At 56.2% G+C, this 26,458-nt stretch overlaps 1 protein-coding gene across 1 annotated transcript; it reads right to left on the bottom strand.

Moving 5' to 3' along the window:
- Window positions 1–7,554: 7,554 nt before the first annotated feature.
- On the bottom strand, window positions 7,555–26,218 carry CCDC12 (coiled-coil domain containing 12). The gene is made up of 7 exons (XM_071560033.1): window positions 26,063–26,218; window positions 21,857–21,933; window positions 12,780–12,859; window positions 9,462–9,523; window positions 9,334–9,368; window positions 8,806–8,882; window positions 7,555–8,092 (listed from the first exon to the last, which is right to left on the bottom strand). The coding sequence occupies exons 1-7, from the start codon at window positions 26,216–26,218 to the stop codon at window positions 8,013–8,015; spliced, it is 567 nt and encodes a 188-aa protein (XP_071416134.1). The 3' UTR covers window positions 7,555–8,012.
- Between the last annotated feature and the right edge of the window lie 240 nt (window positions 26,219–26,458).

Here is a 26,458-nt window from a genome sequence, read left to right as displayed (position 1 = left end):
GAGTCCTGTGTGGCAGCACAAGGGGAACAACCCAGGAAATCATGGATTAACTCCCCAGGAACGGCAGCACAACCTGTGAATTGGTGCCATCACCCTGAGAGCTGGTCATGAGAAGAGACCCAGAGAGGAGCAACGAGGCTGGAGAAGGGACTGGAGCACAAGTGCTGTGGGGAGAGGCTGAGGGAGCTGGGGGTGTTCAGCCTGGAGAAGAGGAGGCTCAGAGGTGACCTCAGCACTGTCTGGAACTGCCTGAAGGGAAGTTGTGGCCAGCTGGGGGTTGGTCTCTTCTCCCAGGCACTCAGCAATAGGACAAGGGGGCACGATGGGCTCAAGCTCTGCCAGGGGAAATTGAAGTTGGAGAGCAGAAAGAAATTCTTTGCAGAGAGAGTGCTCAGGGATTGGAATGGGCTGCCCAGAGAGGGGGTGGATTCCCCATCCCTGGAGGTTTTTCAGCTGAGCTTGGCCGTGGCACTGAGTGCCATGATCTGGTAAAGGGACTGGAGTTGGACCAAGGGTTGGACTTGATGATCTGGGAGGGCTTTTCCAACCCAATCCATTCTATGGATGTGGCACTGAGTGAGAATCCACCATGTCTTGATCCAACCCTACTGTGACCACCAGCCCAGGGCACAGAGTGCCCTGGGCTGGTGATCACAGTGGGGTTGGATCAAGGGTTGGACTTGATGATCTCAGAGGTCTTTTCCAACCCAATCCATTCTATGATTCTATGGATGTGGCACTGAGTGAGAATCCCCCACATCTTGATCCAACCCTACTGTGATCATCAGCCCAGGGCACGGATCACTCTGAGGGGATGGATTCAGGAGCATCCATCAGGATCACACTGAGGGGATGGATAGAGGAGCATCCCTCAGGATCACACTGAGGGGATGGATTCAGGAGCATCCATCAGGATCACACTGAGGGGATGGATTCAGGAGCATCCATCAGGATCACACTGAGGGGATGGATTCAGGAGCATCCATCAGGATCCCCCTCAGGGGATGGATCCAGGAGCATCCATCAGGATCACACTGAGGGGATGGATTCAGGAGCATCCATCAGGATCACCCTCAGGAGATGGATTCAGGAGCATCCATCAGGATCACCCTCAGGAGATGGATTCAGGAGCATCCATCAGGATCCCCCTGAGGGGATGGATCCAGGAGCATCCACCAGGATCACACTGAGGGGATGGATTCAGGAGCATCCATCAGGATCCCCCTGAGGGGATGGATCCAGGAGCATCCATCAGGATCACCCTCAGGGGATGGATTCAGGAGCATCCATCAGGATCACCCTCAGGGGATGGATCCAGGAGCATCCACCAGGATCACACTGAGGGGATGGATTCAGGAGCATCCACCAGGATCACACTGAGGGGATGGATTCAGGAGCATCCATCAGGATCCCCCTGAGGGGATGGATTCAGGAGCATCCATCAGGATCACCCTCAGGGGATGGATTCAGGAGCATCCATCAGGATCACACTGAGGGGATGGATCCAGGAGCATCCATCAGGATCACACTGAGGGGATGGATCCAGGAGCATCCATCAGGATCACACTGAGGGGATGGATTCAGGAGCATCCATCAGGATCCCCCTGAGGGGATGGATCCAGGAGCATCCCTCAGGATCACCCTGAGTGCTGCCATGAGCTCTGACAGGATTAGCAAACCCTCAGAGCTGGGATTGGCTCTCCCTGGGCTGGCTCCTGCCAACATCTCCCTTGTGGACAGAGGATTTTCCAGCTGCTGGATGGGAATGTTACAGAACTTGACATCAGTGCAGGGAACCAATCCAAAGAAAACTTCCTTATCCCCTGTGCTCTGCCCAGGGAGGAAAAGGGGAGCCAAGGCCAGAGGATCAGCCTGACTCCGAGGATGAATGAAATCCCCTCTTAGCACAAGGCTCCTGCAAGTTGGGATTATTGAAGGGAAGAGAAGAGAGTTGGAGGAATTTGGGAAATTAAACTTTCCATAGTCCCAGGTGATCCTTCCACCATCCCCACTTTCCTTGCCGGGGGCAAGTGCTGTTTGCTTGACACCCCTCTGCTTTTCCCTGCCCTGGTGTTCCACCCCTGCCTGCCTGAGGCTCAGCAAAAGGGAGGCAATGAGTTTTACAGTGTTATTAACAGTGTGCAGGAGCTGAACCTGCGTTTGGAAGGAGCTCTGAGTGGCTTTCCCCAGAGTTTCCCTGCACTGATTCCATCCCAGCAGTCACTGCAATCATTGAGTGCTCCCTGGGCCTGTTTCCAGGATCAGCCAAGGCACAAATGGGATTAAGCAGGTGGATTGCAGAGCTAATCTGCTGTAATTAAAGGGGGAATAAGGTAATGAGTTTGTTAAGGCAAAAAAAAAGAATGATCCAGTTGATCATTTCAGCTGAAAGAGTGAAATTATTACAGTAATTAACTCTAATTAGGAAAATAAGGCTGAAATGAGTGGCATACAATCATGGAGTCATGGAATGGTTTGGGTGGGAAGGGACCTGAAAGCCCCTCCAGTGCCACCCCTGCCATGGGCAGGGACACCTCCCACTGTCCCAGGGGCACCTCCCACTGTCCCAGGGACCCCTCCCACTGTCCCAGGGACCCCTCCCACTGTCCCAGGGGGCTCCTTGGACACTCCCAGGGCTGGGGCAGCCACAGCTGCTCTGGGAAATCCATCCCAGCCCCTCCCAGCCAGGAATCCCTTCCCAACATCCCACCTGTCCCTGCTCTCCTGCAGTTCAGGATGTCTCTGTCGTTCACAAACTGAATCTGAGCTTTCTCCACTCTCTGCTCAGTCCTTTGTTATCCCAAAGGGAGATCCCAGCAGTGCCTGACACGTTCCCAGAGGGCTCCGAGTGTGTCAGTGCTGGCTCCAACATTCCAGCTTTCCCTCCTGCAGCACAGCCTGGAATTCCAAGGATTTCCTTTGTTTGATTCCTCCTCTTGTGTTGAGTCATCGTGTCTAAATATCCCACCTGGAGCTGCTTCTGCCTCTTGGCATCCCCTTTTCCCAGTGCCTGCATGTCCCAGCCTGGCCTTGGATATTCCAGGGATTCAGGGACAGCCATGGCTGCTCTGGGAAATCCATCCCAGTCCCTGCCCACCCTCCCAGCCAGGAATCCCTTCCCAATATCCCACCTGTCCCTGCCCTCTGGCAGTGGAAAGCCATTCCCTGTGTCCTGTCCCTCCCTCCCTTGTCCCCAGTCCCTCTCCAGCTCTCCTGGAGCCCCTTCAGGCCCTGCCAGGGGCTCTCAGGTGTCCCTGGAGCCTTCTCTTCTCCAGGTGACCCCCCCAGCTCTCCCAGTCTGGCTCCAGCCCAGAGGGGCTCCAGCCCTGGGGCATCTCCGGGGCCTCCTCTGGGCTCTCCAGCAGCTCCACGTCCTTGGGCTGTTGTTCCCAGGGCTGGGGCAGCTCTGCAGGGTTTGGGGTCTCACCCCTTTGGAAGGCACCAAAGAGCCCCAAGCCTTGCCCACCTCACCTGCTTGGAGACCTTTCCTGATGGAGCTTCCGTGTGTGGACACCCAGCTCAGTGCCCCCCACCCACCTCAGTGTCCCCCCCACCCACCTCAGTGTCCCCCACCCACCTCAGTGTCCCCCCCACCCAGCTCAGTGCCCCACCCACCTCAGTGTCCCCCACCCACCTCAGTGTCCCCCACCCACCTCAGTGTCCCCCCCACCCAGCTCAGTGCCCCACCCACCTCAGTGTCCCCCACCCACCTCAGTGTCCCCCCTGTAGCTCAGTGTCCCCCCCACCCAGCTCAGTGTCCCCCCCACCCACCTCAGTGTCCCCCCCACCCACCTCAGTGTCCCCCACCCACCTCAGTGTCCCCCCCACCCACCTCAGTGTCCCCCCCCCAGCTCAGTGCCCCCCACCCACCTCAGTGTCCCCCCCACCCAGCTCAGTGCCCCCCACCCAGCTCAGTGCCCCCCACCCAGCTCAGTGTCCCCCCCACCCACCTCAGTGTCCCCCCCACCCACCTCAGTGTCCCCCCCACCCAGCTCAGTGCCCCCCACCCAGCTCAGTCTCCCACACCCACAAATCCTGTCCCAATGAAATTCCCGGTGGGATCCCCCAACTCCCCCACCTGTCCTTGCCACAGCTCTCCCAGAGCTTCCAACCCCATCCATAAACCATCCCAGAGCATCCCAGACAGCCCTGGGAAACAACCCAGCATTTTCCAAGCACCTGAAATGTTTGAGTAACGAAATTCCATCCTACAGCCACTGCTGGGATGGTTTCCCAAAGGGAAAACCTGCAGGAACATGCTCTGGAGGCTTCAGGACCTGTGGAGTGAGGACAGCAGCCCAGGAGAGGGTTTTATTCCCCTTCTGTTCCAGGAGCAATTCCCCAGAGCTGGAACAGGCAGCAGAAATTCCCAGAGCTCCCAACTTGGCCAAGGACACCATAAAGGAATTGGGGCTTTCCCTTTGATGTCCCTGGACCCCTGGAAGCCTGACCTTGGCCATGGGAACCTCCAGAGACACAGCCTGGAGGTTGGAGGGCTCGAGGTGGAGCCCCCTCTGCAGCCCAGCAGGTGGGAGCATGGGATGTGCCAGCTGGACAATCCCACCAGGGGGATGCCAAGGAGTTCCCTCCCTCCAGAGCCAGCCCATCCTGCTGCCCAGCTGGACAATCCCACCAGGGGGATGCCAAGGAGTTCCCTCCCCCCAGAGCCAGCCCATTCTCCTGCCCAGCTGGACAATCCCACCAGGGGGATGCCAAGGAGTTCCCTCCCTCCAGAGCCAGCCCATCCTGCTGCCCAGCTGGACAATCCCACCAGGGGGATGCCAAGGAGTTCCCTACCCCCAAGGCCACCCCATCCTGCTGCCCACCTGGACAATCCCACCAGGGGGATGCCAAGGAGTTCCCTCCCTCCAGAGCCAGCCCATCCTGCTGCCCAGCTGGACAATCCCACCAGGGGGATGCCAAGGAGTTCCCTCCCCCCAAGGCCACCCCATCCTGCTGCCCAGCTGGACAATCCCACCAGGGACTGGTGGGGGACTGAGGGACAGGAAGCTCAACAGGAGCCACCAGTGTGCCCAGGTGGCCAAGAAGGCCAAGGGGATCCTGGCCTGGATCCAAACTAGCGTGGCCAGCAGGCCCAGGGCAGTGACCCTTCCCCTGGACTCTGCCTTGGGGAGGCCACACCTTGAGTGTTGTGTTCAGTTCTGGGCCCCTCAGTTGAGGAAAGAGATTGAGGGGCTGGAGTGGGGCCAGAGACAGAGAATCCACCTCCAGGGACAGAGAATCCACCTCCAGGGACAGAGAATCCACCTCCAGAGAGAGAGAATCCACCATGTCTTGATCCAACCCCACTGTGATCACCAGCCCAGGGCACAGAGTGCCCTGGGCTGGTGGTCACAGTGGGGTTGGATCAAGGGTTGATGATCTCAGAGGTCTCTTCCAACCCAACTGAGAAGAGCAACGAGGCTGGAGAAGGGACTGGATGTGGCACTGAGTGTCCTCTGAAACACCTCCAGGGACAGAGAATCCACCTCCAGGGACAGAGAATCCACCATATCTTGATCCAACCCCACTGTGATCACCAGCCCAGGGCACTCTGTGCCCTGGGCTGGTGATCACAGTAGGGTTGGATCAAGGGTTGATGATCTCAGAGGTCTCTTCCAACCCAAGTGAGAAGAGCAACGAGGCTGGAGAAGGGACTGGAGCACAAGTGCTGTGGGGAGAGGCTGAGGGAGCTGGGGGTGTTCAGCCTGGAGAAGAGGAGGCTCAGAGGTGACCTCAGCACTGTCTGGAACTGCCTGAAGGGAAGTTCTGGCCAGGTGGGGGTTGGTCTCTTCTCCCAGGCACTCAGCAATAGGACAAGGGGGCACGATGGGCTCAAGCTCTGCCAGGGGAAATTGAAGTTGGAGATCAGAAAGAAATTCTTTGCAGAGAGAGTGCTCAGGGATTGGAATGGGCTGCCCAGAGAGGGGGTGGATTCCCCATCCCTGGAGGGTTTTCAGCTGAGCTTGGCCGTGGCACTGAGTGCCATGATCTGGTAAAGGGACTGGAGTTGGACCAAGGGTTGGATTTGATGATCTGGGAGGGCTTTTCCAACCCAATCCATTCTGTGATTCTGTGGGAGGGAGGGATGGATGGATGGATACATGGATGAATAGACAGATGGCTGCCTGGAGAAATGCCCAGCCCGGCTCCAAGCGCAGTCCCGCAGTGGGAACAGCTGACTGGGTGCACTCCGTGCCTGGAGCTCCGCTGACACCTACAGGACATTCCAGGGATGAGGCCGCGGCTCCACCAGGAACTGCTCATGGAATCACGGAGTGGGCTGGGCTGGAAGGGAACTTTAAGGATCCCCCAGTGCCACCCCTGCCATGGGCAGGGACATCTCCCACTGTCCCAGGCTGCTCCAACCCGGCCTTGGGCACTCCCAGGGATGGGGCAGCCCCAGCATTCCCTGATGGCCGGAGAGAATCCACATCCTCATGGAAACACAGCCTGGCCCGGGGGTGCAGGTCTCCCACTGCTCCATGGGATTTGTGTCCCTTTGTTCTCCCCACACACCTGGGAATGGCCCTTCCAAGGGATGAGGATCGAGCAGGGATGGCTCCAAATCCCTGGGGAAGGGAAGCAGCTGGGAATGGAGGCTCCAGATCTGAGGAATGAGGGGTTCTCCAGCTGCCCTTTGCTCCCAGGGATCACCTGGAAGCAGGAATGGGGCTGTGCAGGTGGAAAACCCTGCGGGTGTCCTCGGGGAGGAGCATGGAAAACACGGGAAGCACATCCCAGCTCAGGGATGAGCATCCATCAGCCTGGAATGGTTTAGTCCTGACAATCTCAGGCCACCAAGGCAGGACAGGCCACATGAGGGACCTCTCCCCATCCAGCAGCTCTTCCCACCAGGAAAAAAGCAGCAGGATGTGGGAATGAACAGGAGCAGCTGCTTTTATCCCAGGGGGAATCCCGTGTAAACAGCACTGCTGGCACCAGGTGCTTCCCTTGGGATAGAACCACTTTGGGATCAAACTCAGGATCTCCAGGAGCCACAACAAGGCATTCCAGGGAAAACAGAGGGTCAGCTTGGCTGCATCCCACCTGCTCCCCTTTCCCAGCTGGCATCACCCCAGGAACCTGGCACGGATAACCTGGATCCACCTGGATCAGCCCAAACCAGGAACCCAGAACAGGAAACCTGGATCCACCTGGATCAGCCCATCCCAGGGACATGGAACAGGAAACCTGGATCCACCTGGATCAGCCCATCCCAGGAAAATGACATGGATAACCTGGATCCACCTGGATCAGCCCATCCCAGGGACATGGCACAGATAACCTGGATCAGCCCATCCCAAGAACCTGGCACGGAAAACCTGGATCCACCTGGATCAGCCCATCCCAAGAACCTGGCACGGGAAACCTGGATCCACCTGGATCAGCCCATCCCAGGAGTTGGGCTTGACCTGCTGTAGCCACAGCTTGGCCACCTCAAACTTCCAGGAACTGCATCCCACTGCTCTTTGTCCCAGGGAAGGGATGGGACAAGGCCTGAGGTCTCCATGGACACGAGAGGGATGAGGTGCCTCTTCCAGAAGTGACAACTTCTTCCAGCATGGAATTTTTATTAGGAAAAGATCCATTAATGACAAATGTTATTAATTAAAAAACACTCTGAGGAGGAGTGGGACACACTGGAGCACTGGGAAATTTTGGGAAGTGAGGCAAATCCCACGGGAAACTCATCTGGGAGCAGAGCAGCCAACAGGTCCTGAGCCAACAGCCCCTTCCCACCGGGATTCTTGGTCTGCCTATGGATGTTCCCACCTCGTGGTGGCTCCAGGAACAGGAGCTCCAGTCCTTGGGAAAGGGTCCTCCCTCTCCAGGGGCCAGGTGGGCATTCCCTTCCTTTCCCAGCAGGAGATTTGAGTCTGGATTGACCTTCTGGCACCAGCCTGGGGTTCTTCCCACTTTCCCATGCTCCGAGTCCCGGTGGGTGAGTTCCAGCCCGGGTGGGAATGTTCCTCATTCCTCCATGGAATGTGCCCTCTCCGGTGGGTCCCTCAGTCGGAGTCGCTGCCCTCCTGCTTGGCAGCTCCCACGGCAGATGCCAACTCCTCCTCCTGCCCCTTCAGCCTCTCTCCTGCCGGGAGAACAGCCCTGGATGAGGAGCCACTGCTGGGAATGGGGCAGGACACCTGGATCCACATGGATCAGCCCAAACCAGGAACATGGAACAGGAAACCTGGATCAGCCCAAACCAGGGACATGGAACAGGAAGCCTGGATTAGCCCAAACCAGGAACCTGGCACAGGAAACCTGGATCAGACTATCCCAGGAACCTGGCACAGGAAACCTGGATCAGACTATCCCAGGAACCTGGCACAGGAAACCTGGATCCACCTGGATCAGCCCATCCCAGGGACATGGAACAGATAACCTGGATCCACCTGGATCAGCCCAAACCAGGAACATGGAACAGGAAACCTGGATCAGCCCATCCCAGGGACATGGCACAGGAAACCTGGATCCACCTGGATCAGCCCAAACCAGGAACATGGAACAGGAAACCTGGATCAGCCCATCCCAGGGACATGGCACAGGAAACCTGGATCCACCTGGATCAGCCCAAACCAGGAACATGGAACAGGAAACCTGGATCAGCCCATCCCAGGGACATGGCACAGATAACCTGGATCCACCTGGATCAGCCCATCCCAGGAACATGGAACAGGAAACCTGGATCCAAAGCCCACAGACCCTTCCCCCAGCACAATCCAAGTGCTCCTGGAGCTCCTGGGAAGTCCCCAGATCCCTTTGGGAAGTCCCTCCCTGCCCCCCGAGGTCCCAACGCACGGATCAGCTCCGCGATGGCTCTCTGTGTCCTCTTCTCCAGCTTCTCCAGCTTCTTGGAGACATCCCGCTTGAGATCCCTGGGAGCAGAGGGACAATCAGGACAATCCCATCCCTGCCCAGGCAGCTCTGGGAGTGGGGTCACTTTCCACCTTCCCCAGGGCAGGGAAACTCCTTCCCTTTCCCTCCAGGGAGCAGGACGTGTGTCCCGTGGGCAAAGCAACCCCATCCCTTGGAGAGAGACATTCCAAAGGGATCAGCAGGAAAAGGGAAGGCAGCCCCATGTCTTGTGCCTTCCCCAGCAGCTCCCAACTCCACACAGTCCTGGAATGGTTTGGGTTGGAAGGGACCTCAAAGATCATCTCATTCCAACCCCCCACCACAGGCATGGAACATTCCATAGATTTTCCCAGCACTTTTAACCCCCCCATCAGGATCTCCTGGATATTTTTGGAGAATCTCAAGGTGTTGGAACCCCCCCTCCTCTTGGTGACTCCAACATCCCTTTCCCAGAGTTCTGCTGGCACTCACCAGTCTGGTTTCCTGGGAGCCAGGTTGGCCAGATCCTAAGGAGGAAGAGGAGACATCCCGTGAGAGATGAAGGCAAGGAGGGAGCCGGACACAGGGACAGCCCTGGAGGAGGCCCTGGAGTCACCTACCACCTCATCGATGATGGGCTCGGGCTTGGCAGCTTCCAGCTGGTCCTTCACCGTGTCCTCCACTAGGGGGGGAAACGGGATCAGCGTCGGGATACAGGGAATGATCCCCCCCCCCCCCACCCAGAGCCCCGGGATGGGCTCCCAAAAGTTGGGATAAAACCCCACCCCAAAACCTCGGCCTGAGGGAGGACATGTGGGAACAACGTCCCTTCAGCATCCACCCCTGTGGAGACTCCGGAAAATCATCTGGGAATGAGGCAACACTCCCGAAAATCATCTGGGAATGAGGCAACACTCCCGAAAATCATCTGGGAATGAGGCAACACTCCGGAAAATCATCTGGGAATGAGGCAACAGTTCCAAAAATCATCTGGGAATGAGGCAACACTCCCAAAAATCATCTGGGAATGAGGCAACACTCCCGAAAATCATCTGGGAATGAGGCAACACTCCCAAAAAATCATCTGGGAATGAGGCAACATTCCCAAAAAATCATCTGGGAATGAGGCAACACTCCCGAAAATCATCTGGGAATGAGGCAACACTCCCAAAAATCGTCTGGGAATGAGGCAACACTCCGGAAAATCATCTGGGAATGAGGCAACATTCCCAAAAAATCATCTGGGAATGAGGCAACACTCCCAAAAATCATCTGGGAATGAGGCAACAGTTCCAAAAATCATCTGGGAATGAGGCAACACTCCGGAAAATCATCTGGGAATGAGGCAACATTCCCAAAAATCATCTGGGAATGAGGCAACACTCCCAAAAATCATCTGGGAATGAGGCAACAGTTCCAAAAATCATCTGGGAATGAGGCAACACTCCGGAAAATCATCTGGGAATGAGGCAACAGTTCCAAAAATCATCTGGGAATGAGGCAACACTCCCGAAAATCATCTGGGAATGAGGCAACACTCCCAAAAATCATCTGGGAATGAGGCAACACTCCCGAAAATCATCTGGGAATGAGGCAACACTCCCAAAAATCATCTGGGAATGAGGCAACAATCCTGAGAATCATCTGGGAATGAGGCAACACTCCTGAAAATCATCTGGGAATGAGGCAACATTCCCAAAAATCATCTGGGAATGAGGCAACACTCCCAAAAATCATCTGGGAATGAGGCAACACTCACAAAAATCACCTGGGAATGAGGCAACATTCCCAAAAATCATCTGGGAATGAGGCAACACTCCCAAAAATCATCTGGGAATGAGGCAACATTCCCAAAAATCATCTGGGAATGAGGCAACACTCCCAAAAATCATCTGGGAATGAGGCAACATTCCCAAAAATCATCTGGGAATGAGGCAACACTCCCAAAAATCATCTGGGAATGAGGCAACACTCCCAAAAATCATCTGGGAATGAGGCAACACTCCCAAAAATCACCTGGGAATGAGGCAACACTCCCAAAAATCGTCTGGGAATGAGGCAACACTCCTGAAAATCATCTGGGAATGAGGCAACACTCCTGAAAATCATCTGGGAATGAGGCACCACCAGCAACAGCAGAGCCTGCTGGATCCGAGGCTCTTCCCGGGACACCTGCAGGGATCAGCTGCTCCCGAGGTGTGGAATTGCACTCACTGGATCCATTGGAAGGCTGGAGACACCTCGGAGGAGCCCAGCCCAGGCCTCATGGAAAGGGCTGGAGAGCTCAGGGATAATGGGAAAATGTGCTGGGAAAAGTGTCCTTCAGCTGCAGCCCCAGGAGCAGAGCCCTGAGGGTGAATCCCACCCCAGCAGGGGGATTTCATGGAATTAGGGAATCACTGAGGCTGGAAAAGCCCTCTGAGATCAGCAAATCCAACTGTTTCCCCAGCCCTGCCAAGGCCACCACTGACCATGTCCCCAAGTGCCACATCCACAGAAATTCCAATCCCCTCAGGGATGGGAAGGGCAGCTCTGCCAGGCTGGACAGCCCTTCCCAGGAGGAGTTTTCCCAATGTCCAACCTGTCCCTGCCCTGGAATGTGAGCCCAGAGGCTCTCCCAGAGCTGTGCCTGATCCCACAGGCCGTGCTGCATCCAGGCCTTGGAGCTCCAACGGGAACTCCTGGAGCTGCTGGAGCGAGTCCAGAGGGATTCCTGGAGCTGCTCCCTCTGCTCCTGTCCCTGTTCCCTGTTCCTGTTCCCTCTGCCCCTGTCCCTGTTCCCTGTCCCTGTTCCCTGTCCCTGATCCATGTCCCTGTTCCCTCTGCCCCCGTCCCTGTTCCCTGTCCCTGTTCCCTGTCCCTCTGCTCCTGTCCCTGTTCCCTGTTCTCTGTCCCTTGTCCCCTGTCCCTGTTCCCTGTCCCGTTCCCTGTGCTCCTGTTCCCAACCCCCTGTCCCTGTTCCCTTTCCCTGTCCCTGTTCCCAGTCCCTGTTCCCAGTCCCTGTTCCCTGTCCCTGTTCCCTGTCCCTGTTCCCAGTCCCTGTTCCCAGTCCCTGTTCCCAACCCCCTGTCCCTGTTCCCTTTCCCTCTGCTCCTGTCCCTGTTCCCTGTTCCCTGTCCCTGTTCCCAGTCCCTGTTCCCTGTCCCTGTTCCCAACCCCCTGTCCCTGTTCCCTTTCCCTCTCTTCCTGTCCCTGTTCCCTTTCCCTCTCTTCCTGTCCCTGTTCCCTGTCCCTGTTCCCTCTGCTCCTGTCCCTGCTTCCAACCCCCTCCCGGCTCCTCCCTCTTTCCCAGGAATTTTAGGGATCCAGAAGGTGCCCCCTGAGCCTCCTTTTCTCCAGCTGAGCCCCCCCAGCTCCCTCAGCCCCTCCTGCTGCTCCAGCCCCTTCCCAGCTCCATTCCCTTCCCAGTTCCATTCCCTGCCCTGGACACGCTCCAGCTCCTCCCTGTCCTTCCTGTGACATTCAGAGGGATTTCCAAGCTTTCCCAAAGGGCTGAGGGAAGTGCAGAGCCAGCATTCCCCCCCTCCCCATCTCTGCTGAGCTTCCAAAGGCACCTTTGGATTCAGGGCATGTTTAAAGGGATCTATTCCAGGAGGATTCCACGGCTCAAGATCAAGGGAACTCCTGCCCTTCACTTCCCCTTCTGGAAGCACATGGAGGCTCAGAACTCCAGGGAATCCCAGCCTGGACTCCAGTTCAGGAAAAGTCAAACACAAACCAGCTGGAATCTCCTTGAGGATCCTCCAGGGAGGTTCCTGAGGATCATCCTGGGGCTGGAATTGCTCCCACCCCCCTGTGCAATGAGGGGGACGATGCGGGGGGGGAGGTCAGACATTCCAACCCCCTCCAGGGCTCCAAGGAATCCCACCAGGACACAGCCCAGGGATCTCCCACCCTGCAGGGGAGGAGCACGGAGGGTTCCAGGCCCTGGATCCCACCTGAGGCTGGTTTGCCAGGGGGCAGCTTCCTCTTCTTCAGCTCCTCATCCTCGGGCTCGTAATTCCGCAGCTTGATCTCCCTGGGAAAAATAGGGAAGAGCTCAGAGCAGGGAAATATCCCAAGGGAAGAGCCCAGAGTGGTGAAATATCCCTGGGAAAAATAGGGAAGAGCACAGAGTAGGAAAATATCCCAGGGAAAAATAGGGAAGAGCTCAGAGTGGGGAAATATCCCAGGGAAAAATAGGGAAGAGCTCAGACCAGGGAAATATCCCAAGGGAAGAGCCCAGAGTGGTGAAACATCCCTGGGAAAAATAGGGAAGAGTCCAGAGTAGGGAAATATCCCTGGGAAAAATAGGGAAGAGCTCAGAGTGGGGAAATATCCCAGGGAAAAATAGGGAAGAGCTCAGAGCAGGGAAATATCCCAGGGAAAAATAGGGAAGAGCACAGAGTAGGGAAATATCCCAGGGAAAAATAGGGAAGAGCACAGAGTAGGGAAATATCCCAGGGAAAAATAGGGAAGAGCACAGAGTAGGGAAATATCCCAGGGAAAAATAGGGAAGAGCTCAGAGCAGGGAAATATCCCAGGGAAAAATAGGGAAGAGCTCAGACCAGGGAAATATCCCAAGGAAAAATAGGGAAGAGCCCAGAGTGGGGAAATATTCCAGGGAAAAATAGGGAAGAGCACAGAGTAGGGAAATATCCCAGGGAAAAATAGGGAAGAGCACAGAGTAGGGAAATATCCCAGGGAAAAATAGGGAAGAGCTCAGAGCAGGGAAATATCCCAGGGAAAAATAGGGAAGAGCTCAGAGCAGGGAAATATCCCAAGGAAAAATAGGGAAGAGCCCAGAGTGGGGAAACATCCCAGGGAAAAATAGGGAAGAGCTCAGAGTGGGGAAATATCCCAGGGAAAAATAGGGAAGAGCACAGAGTAGGGAAATATCCCAGGGAAAAATAGGGAAGAGCTCAGACCAGGGAAATATCCCAAGGGAAGAGCCCAGAGTGGTGAAACATCCCTGGGAAAAATAGGGAAGAGTCCAGAGTAGGGAAATATCCCAGGTTAAAATAGGGAAGAGGCCAGAGCAAGGAAATATCCCAGGGAAAAATAGGGAAGAGCACAGAGTGGGGAAATATCCCAGGGAAAAATAGGGAAGAGCTCAGAGCAGGGAAGTATCCCAGGGAAAAATAGGGAAGAGCACAGAGTAGGGAAATATCCCAGGGAAAAATAGGGAAGAGCTCAGAGCAGGGAAATATCCCAAGGAAAAATAGGGAAGAGCACAGAGTAGGGAAATATCCCAGGGAAAAATAGGGAAGAGCACAGAGCAGGGAAATATCCCAGGGAAAAATAGGGAAGAGCACAGAGCAGGGAAATATCCCAGGGAAAAATAGGGAAGAGCTCAGAGCAGGGAAATATCCCAAGGAAAAATAGGGAAGAGCCCAGAGTGGGGAAATATCCCAGGGAAAAATAGGGAAGAGCTCAGAGCAGGGAAATATCCCAGGGAAAAATAGGGAAGAGCTCAGAGCAGGGAAATATCCCAGGGAAAAATAGGGAAGAGCTCAGAGCAGGGAAATATCCCAAGGGAAGAGCCCAGAGTGGTGAAATATCCCTGGGAAAAATAGGGAAGAGCACAGAGTAGGAAAATATCCCAGGGAAAAATAGGGAAGAGCACAGAGCGGGGAAATATCCCAAGGGAAGAGCACAGAGCAGGGAAATATTCCTAGGAAAAATAAGGAAGAGCTCCGAGTGGTGAAATATCCCAGGGAAAAATAGGGAAGAGCTCAGACCAGGGAAATATCCCAAGGGAAGAGCCCAGAGTGGTGAAATATCCCTGGGAAAAATAGGGAAGAGCTCAGAGTGGGGAAATATCCCAGGGAAAAATAGGGAAGAGCTCAGAGTGGGGAAATATCCCAGGGAAAAATAGGGAAGAGCTCAGACCAGGGAAATATCCCAGGGAAAAATAGGGAAGAGCTCAGACCGGGGAAATATCCCAGGGAAAAATAGGGAAGAGCTCAGACCGGGGAAATATCCCAAGGGAAGAGCCCAGAGTGGTGAAACATCCCTGGGAAAAATAGGGAAGAGTCCAGAGCAGGGAAATATCCCAGGAAAAAATAGGGAAGAGTCCAGAGTAGGGAAATATCCCAGGTTAAAATATGGAAGAGGCCAGACCAAGGAAATATCCCAGGGAAAAATAGGGAAGAGCACAGAGTGGGGAAATATCCCAGGGAAAAATAGGGAAGAGGCCAGAGCAGGGAAATATCCCAGGGAAAAATAGGGAAGAGCACAGAGTAGGGAAATATCCCAGGGAAAAATAGGGAAGAGCTCAGACCAGGGAAATATCCCAAGGGAAGAGCCCAGAGTGGTGAAATATCCCTGGGAAAAATAGGGAAGAGCACAGAGCGGGGAAATATCCCAGGGAAAAATAGGGAAGAGCACAGAGTAGGAAAATATCCCAGGGAAAAATAGGGAAGAGCACAGAGCGGGGAAATATCCCAAGGGAAGAGCACAGAGCAGGGAAATATTCCTAGGAAAAATAAGGAAGAGCTCCGAGTGGTGAAATATCCCAGAGAAAAACAGGGAAGAGCCCAGAGCAGTGAGACACATCTGGGATGTCCTGGAGCTCCTCATTCCAGGTTTCCCAGCCCAACAATCCCAGAATTCCATGGATGGGGGGGAGCTGCAGTGGGCACAGGTGCTCCAAGGAGCACCCCAGGATTTCGGGATCTGTGGCATTCCCAAGGGCACACAGGGCGTCACCTCCAGGCCTGTCAGGGCTGGCACATTCCCTGCCCTGGGCCAGGAATGTCTCCCATCCCCTTTTCCCTCGGGCCTGGAGCTCTGGCTGGGGAAGGAGAAGGGAGAGCAGGGAGGAGGAATGTGGGGAATGTGGGGAATGCCAGGAGTTATCTCGGTGCCACCAGGAGCTGCTCCCGCTTCCCTCCCCCAGCCCCGAGGGCTCCACGGAGCAAATCCTGTTCCAAGGGATTGTGCCAAGCCAGGCAGGAGCCTCTGGAATGGCTTTGCCAGGAAACCCCTCACAGGGATCTATTCCAGGTTCCTCATTCCCACATTTACTTCCAATCAGCCCCTTGGAGCTGCTGCGGGAGCAGCTTCCCAGTGAGAACAGGGATTTCCCTCCACAAACACCAGGAAAACTGGGCTGGGAATCCTGGAATGGGATGGGATGGGAGAGACCTCGGAGAGCATCCTGTCCAGGGACACCTCCCACTGTCCCAGCTGCTCCAACCCGGCCTTGGACATTCCAGGGATTCAGGGGCAGCCACGGCTGCTCTGGGAAATCCATCCCAGTCCCTGCCCACCCTCCCAGCCAGGAATCCCTTCCCAATATCCCACCTGTCCCTGCCCTCTGGCAGTGGGAAGCCATTCCCTGTGTCCTGTCCCTCCCTCCCTTGTCCCCAGTCCCTCTCCAGCTCTCCTGGAGCCCCTTCAGGCCCTGCCAGGGGCTCTCAGGTGTCCCTGGAGCCTTCTCTTCTCCAGGTGACCCCCCCAGCTCTCCCAGCCTGGCTCCAGCCCAGAGGGGCTCCAGCCTTTGGAATGTTCCAGGAGGGGATCCCAGGAAGGGGTTCCAGGAGGGGGGTCCCAGGAGGGATTTTAGGAAGGGCTTCAGGAGGAGCCTCAGGATCTCAGGATGGATCCCAGGAAGGGGGTCCAGGAAGGGCCTCAGGATCTCAGGAGGGATCCCAGGAAGGGGTCCCAGGAAGGGGTCCCAGGAAGGGATCCCAGGAAGGGATTCCAGGAAGGGATCCCAGGAAGGGGTCCCAGGAAGGGGTCCCAGGATCTCAGGAGGGATCCCAGGAAGGGATCCCAGGAAGGGATTCCAGGAAGGGATCCCAGGAAGGGATCCCAGGAAGGGATCCCAGGAAGGGATCCCAGGAAGGGCTTCAGGAGGAGCCTCAGGATCTCAGGATGGATCCCAGGAAGGGATTCCAGGAAGGGATTTTAGGAAGGGATTCAGGAAGGGGTTCAGGATCTCAGGATGGATCCCAGGAAGGTATTCCAGGAAGGGATCCCAGGAAGGGATTTTAGGAAGGGGGTCCAGGAAGGGCCTCAGGATCTCAGGAGGGATCCCAGGAAGGGATTCCAGGAAGGGATTTTAGGAAGGGATTCAGGAAGGGGTTCAGGATCTCAGGATGGATCCCAGGAAGGTATTCCAGGAAGGGATCCCAGGAAGGGATTTTAGGAAGGGGGTCCAGGAAGGGCCTCAGGATCTCAGGAGGGATCCCAGGAAGGGATCCGAGGAGGGGACTCCAGGAGGGGATCCCAGGCGGGGACTCCAGGAGGGGCCTCGGGATCTCAGGAGGGATTCCAGAAGGGGATCCCAGGAAGGGATCCCAGGAGAGGATCTCAGGAAGGGATCCCAGGAGGGGTTCAGGATTTCAGGAGGGATTCCAGGAGGGGATCCCAGGAAGGGGTTCAGGATTTCAGGAGGGATCCCAGGAGGGATCCAGGAATCCTTTCCTGGCCAATCCCAGCCTCCCCCAGCGCTGGGCAGTCCCTGAGGTGTTTCATGCCGAGATCACACAGAGCGGCCGGACCTGCCCGGCCACATTCCCGAGGGAGCGCCTGTTCCCAAGAGGCTCCTCCCAGAAATCCACCCCCAGGAGGGGCAGAGCCCAGCTGGGAGCTCAGGGATGGATTTCCAGGAGCAGCAGCCCCAGCTGGGATTTTAGGGATGGATTTCCAGGAGCAGCAGCCCCAGCTGGGATTTTTAGGGATTGATTTTTAGGGATGGATTTCCAGGAGCAGCAGCCCCAGCTGGGATTTTTAGGGATGGATTTCCAGGAGCAGCAGCCCCAGCTGGGATTTTAGGGATGGATTTCCAGGAGCAGCAGCCCCAGCTGGGATTTTAGGGATGGATTTCCAGGAGCAGCAGCCCCAGCTGGGATTTTAGGGATGGATTTCCAGGAGCAGCAGCTCCAGCTGGGATTTTAGGGATGGATTTCCAGGGATGGATTTCCAGGAGCAGCAGCTCCAGCTGGGATTTTAGGGATGGATTTCCAGGGATGGATTTTCAGGAGCAGCAGCTCCAGCTGGGATTTTAGGGATGGATTTCCAGGGATGGATTTTCAGGAGCAGCAGCTCCAGCTGGGATTTTAGGGATGGATTTCCAGGGATGGATTTCAGGAGCAGCAGCTCCAGCTGGGATTTTAGGGATGGATTTCCAGGAGCAGCAGCCCCAGCTGGGATTTTAGGGATGGATTTCCAGGGATGGATCTTCAGGAGCAGCAGCCCCAGCTGGGATTTTAGGGATGGATTTCCAGGAGCAGCAACTCCAGCTGGGATTTTAGGGATGGATTTCCAGGGATGGATTTCCAGGAGCAGCAGCTCCAGCTGGGATTTTAGGGCTGGATTTCCAGGGATGGATTTCCAGGAGCAGCAGCCCCAGCTGGGATTTTAGGGATGGATTTCCAGGGATGGATTTCCAGGAGCAGCAGCCCCAGCTGGGATTTTAGGGATGGATTTCCAGGGATGGATTTCCAGGAGCAGCAGCCCCAGCTGGGATTTTAGGGATGGATTTCCAGGAGCAGCAGCCCCAGCTGGGATTTTAGGGATGGATTTCCAGGGATGGATTTCCAGGAGCAGCAGCCCCAGCTGGGATTTTAGGGATGGATTTCCAGGGATGGATTTCCAGGGATGGATTTCCAGGAGCAGCAGCTCCAGCTGGGATTTTAGGGATGGATTTCCAGGGATGGATTTCCAGGAGCAGCAGCCCCAGCTGGGATTTTAGGGATGGATTTCCAGGGATGGATTTCCAGGAGCAGCAGCCCCAGCTGGGATTTTAGGGATGGATTTCCAGGAGCAGCAACTCCAGCTGGGATTTTAGGGATGGATTTCCAGGGATGGACTTCCAGGAGCAGCAGCTCCAGCTGGGATTTTAGGGATGGATTTCCAGGGATGGATCTTCAGGAGCAGCAGCTCCAGCTGGGATTTTTAGGGATTAATTTTTAGGGATGGATTTCCAGGGATGGATTTCCAGGAGCAGCAGCTCCAGCTGGGATTTTAGGGATGGATTTCCAGGGATGGACCTTCAGGAGCAGCAGCTCCAGCTGGGATTTTTAGGGATTGATTTTTAGGGATGGATTTCCAGGGATGGATTTCCAGGAGCAGCAGCCCCAGCTGGGATTTTAGGGATGGATTTCCAGGGATGGATTTCCAGGAGCAGCAGCTCCTCCACTTCTCCTGAAGGTCTTTTTTGTGCCTCTCCCTGTCCAAGCCCTGCCCTGGATTTTCACTTCCACTCTTAACATTCCAAACCTCCCTGTGCTCCCTGAGGGAGGAATTCCAAACTCCAGCCATGGAGTCTCACAGGTCCCTGAATCCCAGCCCCACATCCCAGAATCCCAATCCGACATCCCAGAATCCAAATCCCAAATCCCTGAATCCCAACCCCACATCCCTGAATCCCAGTCCCTCATTCCTGAATCCCAAATCCCTGGATCCCAGCCCCACATCCCTGAATCCCAAACCCACATCCCTGAATCCCAGACTCACATCCCAAAATCCCAAATCCCTGAATCCCACCCCAGATCCCTGAATCCAAATCCCACACCCTGAATCCCAACCCTACATCCCTGGATCCAAATCCCTGAATCCCAACCCCACATCCCTGAATCCCAACCCCACATCCCTGAATCCCAGCCCCACATCCCTGGATCCAAATCCCTGAATCCCAATCCCACATCCCAGAATCCCAGCCCCACATCCCTGAATCCCAATCCCACATCCCTGAATCCAAATCCCACATCCCTGAATCCAAATCCCACATCCCTGAATCCCAGCCCCACATCCCTGGATCCAAATCCCTGAATCCCAATCCCACATCCCTGAATCCCAACCCCACATCCCTGAATCCCAACCCCACATCCCTGAATCCCAATCCCACATCCCTGAATCCCAATCCCACATCCCTGAATCCCAAATCCCTGAATCCCAGCCCCACATCCCTCAATCCCAGCCCCACATCCCTGAATCCCAACCCCACATCCCTGAATCCCAACCCCACATCCCTGAATCCCAACCCCACATCCCTGAATCCCACCCCACATCCCTGAATCCCAATCCCACATCCCTGAATCCCAAATCCCTGAATCCCAACCCCACATCCCTGAATTCCACCCCACATCCCTGAATCCAAATCCCACATCCCTGAATCCCAGCCCCACATCCCTGGATCCAAATCCCTGAATCCCAATCCCACATCCCAGAATCCCAGCCCCACATCCCAGAATCCCAGCCCCACATCCCTGAATCCCAGCCCCACATCCCTGAATCCCAGCCCCACATCCCTGAATCCCAGCCCCACATCCCTGAATCCCAATCCCACATCCCTGAATCCAAATCCCACATCCCTGAATCCCAGCCCCACATCCCTGAATCCCAATCCCACATCCCTGAATCCCAATCCCACATCCCTGAATCCCAAATCCCTGAATCCCAGCCCCAGCTCCCAGAATCCCATCCCCAGCTCCCTGACTCCCAGCCTGGCTGTTTTCCCGGTGGGAATGAGCAGGAAGCGCCGCTGCTCCCACACCCAGTTCCTGCCCCGTTTCCTGCCCTGGGAGTGGATAAAACATGCAAACAATCCCAAATTCCCACAATCCCCCAGAGAAACCCCTGGAGAGGCGGGATCGGGGATGGGCATTCCCGGGAGAGGGGCAGGGGGGGCTCTGCCAGTGCCGGTTCCTGCCCTGGGAGTTTGGGATTGAGGAATTCCAGGAGCACCGCCCGGGATGGGGTGGGAGGTCCCGGAGCACCAGAGGCCAAGAGGAAGAGCCAGGAAAAGGTTGGGAATGTGGGAGGGCTGGGAATGTTGGGGAGCTGCAGCCAAGGGGGTTTGTCCTTCCTTTGTCCAGAGGGGCTGTGGAATTCCAGCCCTGGAAGTGCCCAAGGAGCAGCCTGGGATGGTGGGAGTGTCCCTGCCCATGGATGGGATCCCTCCCATCCCAAACTATCCTGGGATAATGGGAGTGTCCCTCCCATCCCAAACTATCCTGGGATAATGGGACTGACCCTCCCATCCCAAACTGTCCCAGGATAGTGGGAGGTGTCCCAGCCCATGGATGGGCTTGGAGGTCCTTCCATCCCAAACTATCCTGGGATAATGGGAGGTGTCCCTTCCATCCTGAACTATCCCGGGATAGTGGGAGTGTCCCTCCCATCCCAAACTATCCCGGGATAGTGGGAGTGTCCCTCCCATCCCAAACTGTCCCAGGATAGTGGGACTGTCCCTCCCATCCCATTCTATCCTGGGATAATGGGACTGTCCCTTCCATCCCAAACTATCCCGGGATAATGGGAGGTGTCCCAGCCCATGGATGGGCTTGGAGGTCCTTCCATCCCAAACTATCCTGGGATAATGGGAGTGTCCCTTCCATCCCAAACTATCCCGGGATAATGGGACTGTCCCTTCCATCCCAAACTATCCCGGGATAATGGGAGTGTCCCTCCCATCCCAAACTATCCCGGGATAATGGGACTGTCCCTCCCATCCCAAACTATCCCGGGATAACGGGACTGTCCCTCCCATCCCAAATTATCCTGGGATAATGGGAGTGTCCCTCCCATCCCAAACTATCCCGGGATAATGGGAGTGTCCCTCCCATCCCAAACTATCCCGGGATAATGGGACTGTCCCTCCCATCCCAAACTATCCCGGGATAACGGGACTGTCCCTCCCATCCCAAACTATCCCGGGATAATGGGAGTGTCCCTCCCATCCCAAACTATCCCGGGATAATGGGAGTGTCCCTCCCATCCCAAACTATCCCGGGATAATGGGACTATCCCTCCCATCCCAAACTATCCCGGGATAATGGGAGTGTCCCTCCCATCCCAAACTATCCCGGGATAATGGGAGTGTCCCTTCCATCCTGAACTATCCTGGGTTTTCCCTCTTTATTCCCAGGATTTTTAAGCTTGGAAAAACCCTCAGAAATCAAGCCCAACCATCTCCCACTTGGATTATTTGCACTTGGAATTTCCATGGAAAACAGAATGAAGGGAAAAGCCTCGTTAGAAACTCATCCCAAGGGGAGAAAAGTGGGAATAAGGAATTCCTTACCTGTGCTTGACAGGCTCCTCCTCCTCCTCCTGCTCCTGCCTGGGAATTTTGGCCTCCTGTTCCTCACTCTCCTTATTCTGGGAATAAAAAAAAAGGGGGATCTGTCGGGATTTGACCTCTCTGGGAATGAGGGAGAGGAAGAACCAGCCCCAAATCCTCAGGGATTGGGAGAGTTTCTTATTGGGGGAGGGAATTGTGGGAAAAGTGGGATTGCAAAGCACCAATCTGGGAATCTGCTCATCCCTGGATCAAGCAGGAAAAGTTGGGAAAAGTGGGATTACAAAGGACCAATCTGGGAATCTGCTCATCCCTGGATCAACCAGGAAAAGTTGGGAAAAGTGGGATTACAAAGGACCAATCTGGGAATCTGCTCATCCCTGGATCCACCAGGAAAAGTTGGGAAAAGTGGGATTACAAAGCACCAATCTGGGAATTTGCTCATCCCTGGATCAAGCAGGAAAAGTGGGATTACAAAGCACCAATCTGGGAATCTGCTCATCCCTGGATCAAGCAGGAAAAGTGGGATTACAAAGCACCAATCTGGGAATCTGCTCATCCCTGGATCAAGCAGGAAAAGTGGGATTGCAAAGCACCAATCTGGGAATCTGCTCATCCCTGGATCAACCAGGAAAAGTCAGGAAAAGTGGGATTACAAAGCACCAGTCTGGGAATCTGCTCATCCCTGGATCAAGCAGGAAAAGTTGGGAAAAGTGGGATTACAAAGCACCAATCTGGGAATCTGCTCCTTCCGGGATCCACCAGGAAAAGTGGGATTGCAAAGCACCAATCTGGGAATCTGCTCATCCCTGGATCAAGCAGGAAAAGTGGGATTGCAAAGCACCAATCTGGGAATCTGCTCATCCCTGGATCCACCAGGAAAAGTCAGGAAAAGTGGGATTACAAAGCACCAATCTGGGAATCTGCTCATCCCTGGATCCACCAGGAAAAGTTGGGAAAAGTGGGATTACAAAGCACCAATCTGGGAATCTGCTCATCCCTGGATCCACCAGGAAAAGTGGGATTACAAAGCACCAATCTGGGAATCTGCTCATCCCTGGATCCACCAGGAAAAGTCAGGAAAACTGGGATTACAAAGCACCAATCTGGGAATCTGCTCATCCCTGGATCCACCAGGAAAAGTCAGGAAAAGTGGGATTACAAAGGACCAATCTGGGAATCTGCCCATCCCTGGATCAAGCAGGAGATGTCAGGAAAAGTGGGATGTGGCACAGCAGGACCCACCCAGGCAGGTGGGAAGGGGGTGAATTCCAGCACCTTGGGAATTCCAGGCATGGGAAAACACTGGGATTGGCTTGGCTGCCTCATATCCAACCTGCCCAGGACTGGCTGTGCTCCCAGGAATGCTGGAATGGAGCTGGGAATGGGCACACAGGGATTTCTATCCCATCCTTTAAGGAAACAAAGCCCAAACTTCCCAAAAAAACAGCTCTGGATTTCCCAGGAATGTCAGGCAGGGATGGGCCCATGTTCCAGCTGTGGGATCCCAGGAATTTCCAGCTGGAAAACCATCCCATGGTGGCTCCAGCTGGAAAAACATCCCATGGTGGCTCCAGCTGTGGGATTCCAGGAATTTCCAGCTGGGAAAACATCCCATGGTGGATCCAGCTGGAAAACCATCCCATGGTGGCTCCAGATGTGAAATCCCAGGAATTTCCAGCTGGAAAACCATCCCAAGGTGCTCAAGGTGTGGAATCCCTGGAATTTCCAGCTGGGAAAACATCCCATGGTGGCTCCAGCTGGAAAACCATCCCAGGAGTTTCCAGCTGTGGGAAAACCATCCCATGGTGGCTCCAATGTGGAATCCCTGGAATTTCCAGCTGGAAAACCATCCCAAGGTGCTCAAGGTGTGGGATCCCAGGAGGTTCCAGCTGGAATAGCAGCTGGAGTTTTTGGGAGAGCAGGAAGAGCAGCAAGGCAGGAGCACATTCCAGAGGCAGGGAACAGGCAGTGCCGGCCCCTCCTCCTGCTCCTGCTTTTCCTGCAGCACTTCCAGCCGGGAACAAAAGCCTGGGATGGAGCCAAAGGGATTTGGCCCAAAGGGAACACCCCGAGCAGGGCAGGCCCTCCCTGCCCACAGAAACCTGGGAATGCTCCTGCTTCCCAAGGATCTGGGGCTGGCACAGCAGCAGGAAAAGCTGCGGAGCTGGGGCTGGGCTGGGAATGTTTGGGATGCAGGAAAGAATCCCACAGTCGGGATTGCCCACGGATCCCTTGGGAATATCATCAGCATTCCCTGAGCCAGCAGGTGTTCAAGAAGGGCAGGAATAGCCAGGTCTTTCCCTGGGGAAATTCCCTCTTTCCCGGGGGGAATTCTCCCTCTTTTCCAAGGGCAATTCTCCCTCTTTCCCTGAGGGAATTCTCCCTCTTTCCCTGAGGGAATTCTCCCTCTTTCCCTGAGGGAATTCTCCCTCTTTTCCAAGGGCAATTCTCCCTCTTTCCTTGGGGAAATTCTCCCTCTTTCCCCAGGAGAATTCCCTCTTTCCCTGGAGAAATTCCCCTCTTTTCCTGAGGGGAATTCTCCCTCTTTCCCCGAGGGAATTCTCCCTCTTTCCCTGGGGAAATTCCCTCTTTCCCTGGGGGAATTCTCCCTCTTTCCCTGGGGGAATTCTCCCTCTTTCCCTGGGGGAATTCTCCCTCTTTCCCTGGGGGAATTCTCCCTCTTTCCCTGGGGGAATTCTCCCTCTTTCCCTGGGGGAATTCTCCCTCTTTCCCTGGGGGAATTCTCCCTCTTTCCCTGGGGGAATTCTCCCTCTTTCCCTGGGGGAATTCTCCCTCTTTCCCTGGGGGAATTCTCCCTCTTTCCCTGAGGGAATTCCCTCTCTTTCCCGGGGGGGGGGGGGGGGGGGGGGGGGGAATTCTCCCTCTTTCCCCGAGGGAATTCTCCCGCTTTCCCTGAGGGAATTCCCTCTTTTCCTTGGGAATTCCCTGGGAGCAGAACACCTGTCCAGGATTTAACAGCAGCAAAGCAGAGTGGAAAAGGAAAAGGGAAAATCCGGGATGTGCCTGGTTGGAAATCCAACCCCTGTCCCAGCAAGGAATTGCTCCCTTACATTAAGGGACCCCTCAGTGCCCACCCCATGCCCTGTGTGCCCCCCAGACCCCCCTGTGCCCCCCAGACCCTTCAGTGCCCCCCACCCAGACCCCTCAGTGCCCACCCCATGCCCTCTGTGCCCCCCAGACCCCCCTATGCCCACCCAGACCCCCCTATGCCCCCCAGACCCTTCAGTGCCCCCCACCCAGACCCCTCTGTGCCCCCCAGACCCTTCAGTGCCCCGCACCCAGACCCCTCAGTGCCCACCCCATGCCCTCTGTGCCCCCCAGACCCCCCTGTGCCCCACACCCAGACCCCTCAGTGCCCACTCCATGCCCTCTGTACCCTCTCAGACCCCTCAATGCCCACCCCAAACCTCCTTCCCCCACCCCATGCCCACTGTGCCCCCCTAGACCCCTCTGTGCCCCCCTCGACCCCTCCGTGCCCTCCCAGACCCCTCAGTGCCCCCACCCAGACCCCTCTGTGCCCCCACCCAGACCCCTCTGTGCCCCCCCAGATGCCCCTGTGCCCACCACAAACCCCTCTGTGCCCCCCAAGATCCCCTCCCCCTCCACTCCATGCCCTCTATGCCCCCCAGACCCCTCTGTGCCCACCCCAGACCCCGTTCCCCCCATCCCATGCCCTCTGTGCCCCCCCAGACCCCTCTATGCCCCCCAGGATCCCCTCCCCCCCCCACTCTATGCCCTCTGTGCCCCCCAGACCCCTCTGTGCCCCCCAGACCCCTCTGTGCCCCCCAGACCCCTCTGTGCCCACCCCAGACCCCGTTCCCCCCCATCCCATGCCCTCTGTGCCCCCCCAGACCCCTCTGTGCCCCCCAGGATCCCCTCCCCCTCCACTTCATGCCCTCTGTGCCCCCCCAGACCCCTCTATGCCCCCCAGACCCCCTTCCCCTCCACCCCATGCCCTCTGTGACCCCCCAGACCCCTCTGTGCCCCCTCAGATCCCTCAATGCCCACCCCAGACCCCCTTCCCCTCCACCCCATGCCCTCTGTGCCCCCCCAGACCCCTCTGTGCCCCCCAGACCCCTCTGTGCCCACTCCATGCCCTCTGTGCCCCCCAACCCCTCACTCCCCAGGCCCCCCGTGCCCTCTCCAGCCCGTGCCACGGCCCTCCCACCCCCCAGCCGGCCCGACCTGGAGCGTGCGCTGCCTCAGGGCCTTGAGCCTCTCCCGTCTCCTCAGGGCCTCCTCCTCCAGCCTGCCCAGCACGGGCCCCTCGGGGGTCTCCGCACCCACCCTGGGCGCCGCCATCTTGCGCGTCCCTCCTGCCGTACAGCGCGCAGCGCGCATGCGCACCAGGCGCGGCGAGCCGAGCGCCGAGCGCATCGCTGGGCTGCGGAGCGGGGCGCGATCGATGGGGGCGCGGGGAGGGGGGGGCGAGAAAGGGGGAAAATCACCAAAAATGGGGATTTAACGGGAAAATGAGCCCGGGAGGGGGTTGGTGGGTTAATTAGGAGGGTAATGATGGCAGGGGCGGGGCGGCCCCACCCGGACAGGTGTCCCCGCCCCGCACACCTGGGGGCGGGCCCG

Source organism: Pithys albifrons, chromosome 7 (genome assembly GCF_047495875.1).
Source record: "Pithys albifrons albifrons isolate INPA30051 chromosome 7, PitAlb_v1, whole genome shotgun sequence".
NCBI classification, from domain to species: domain Eukaryota; kingdom Metazoa; phylum Chordata; class Aves; order Passeriformes; family Thamnophilidae; genus Pithys; species Pithys albifrons.
The sequence above is the reverse complement of the archived record's forward strand: the minus strand, read 5'-3'. Positions and strand labels throughout refer to the sequence as shown.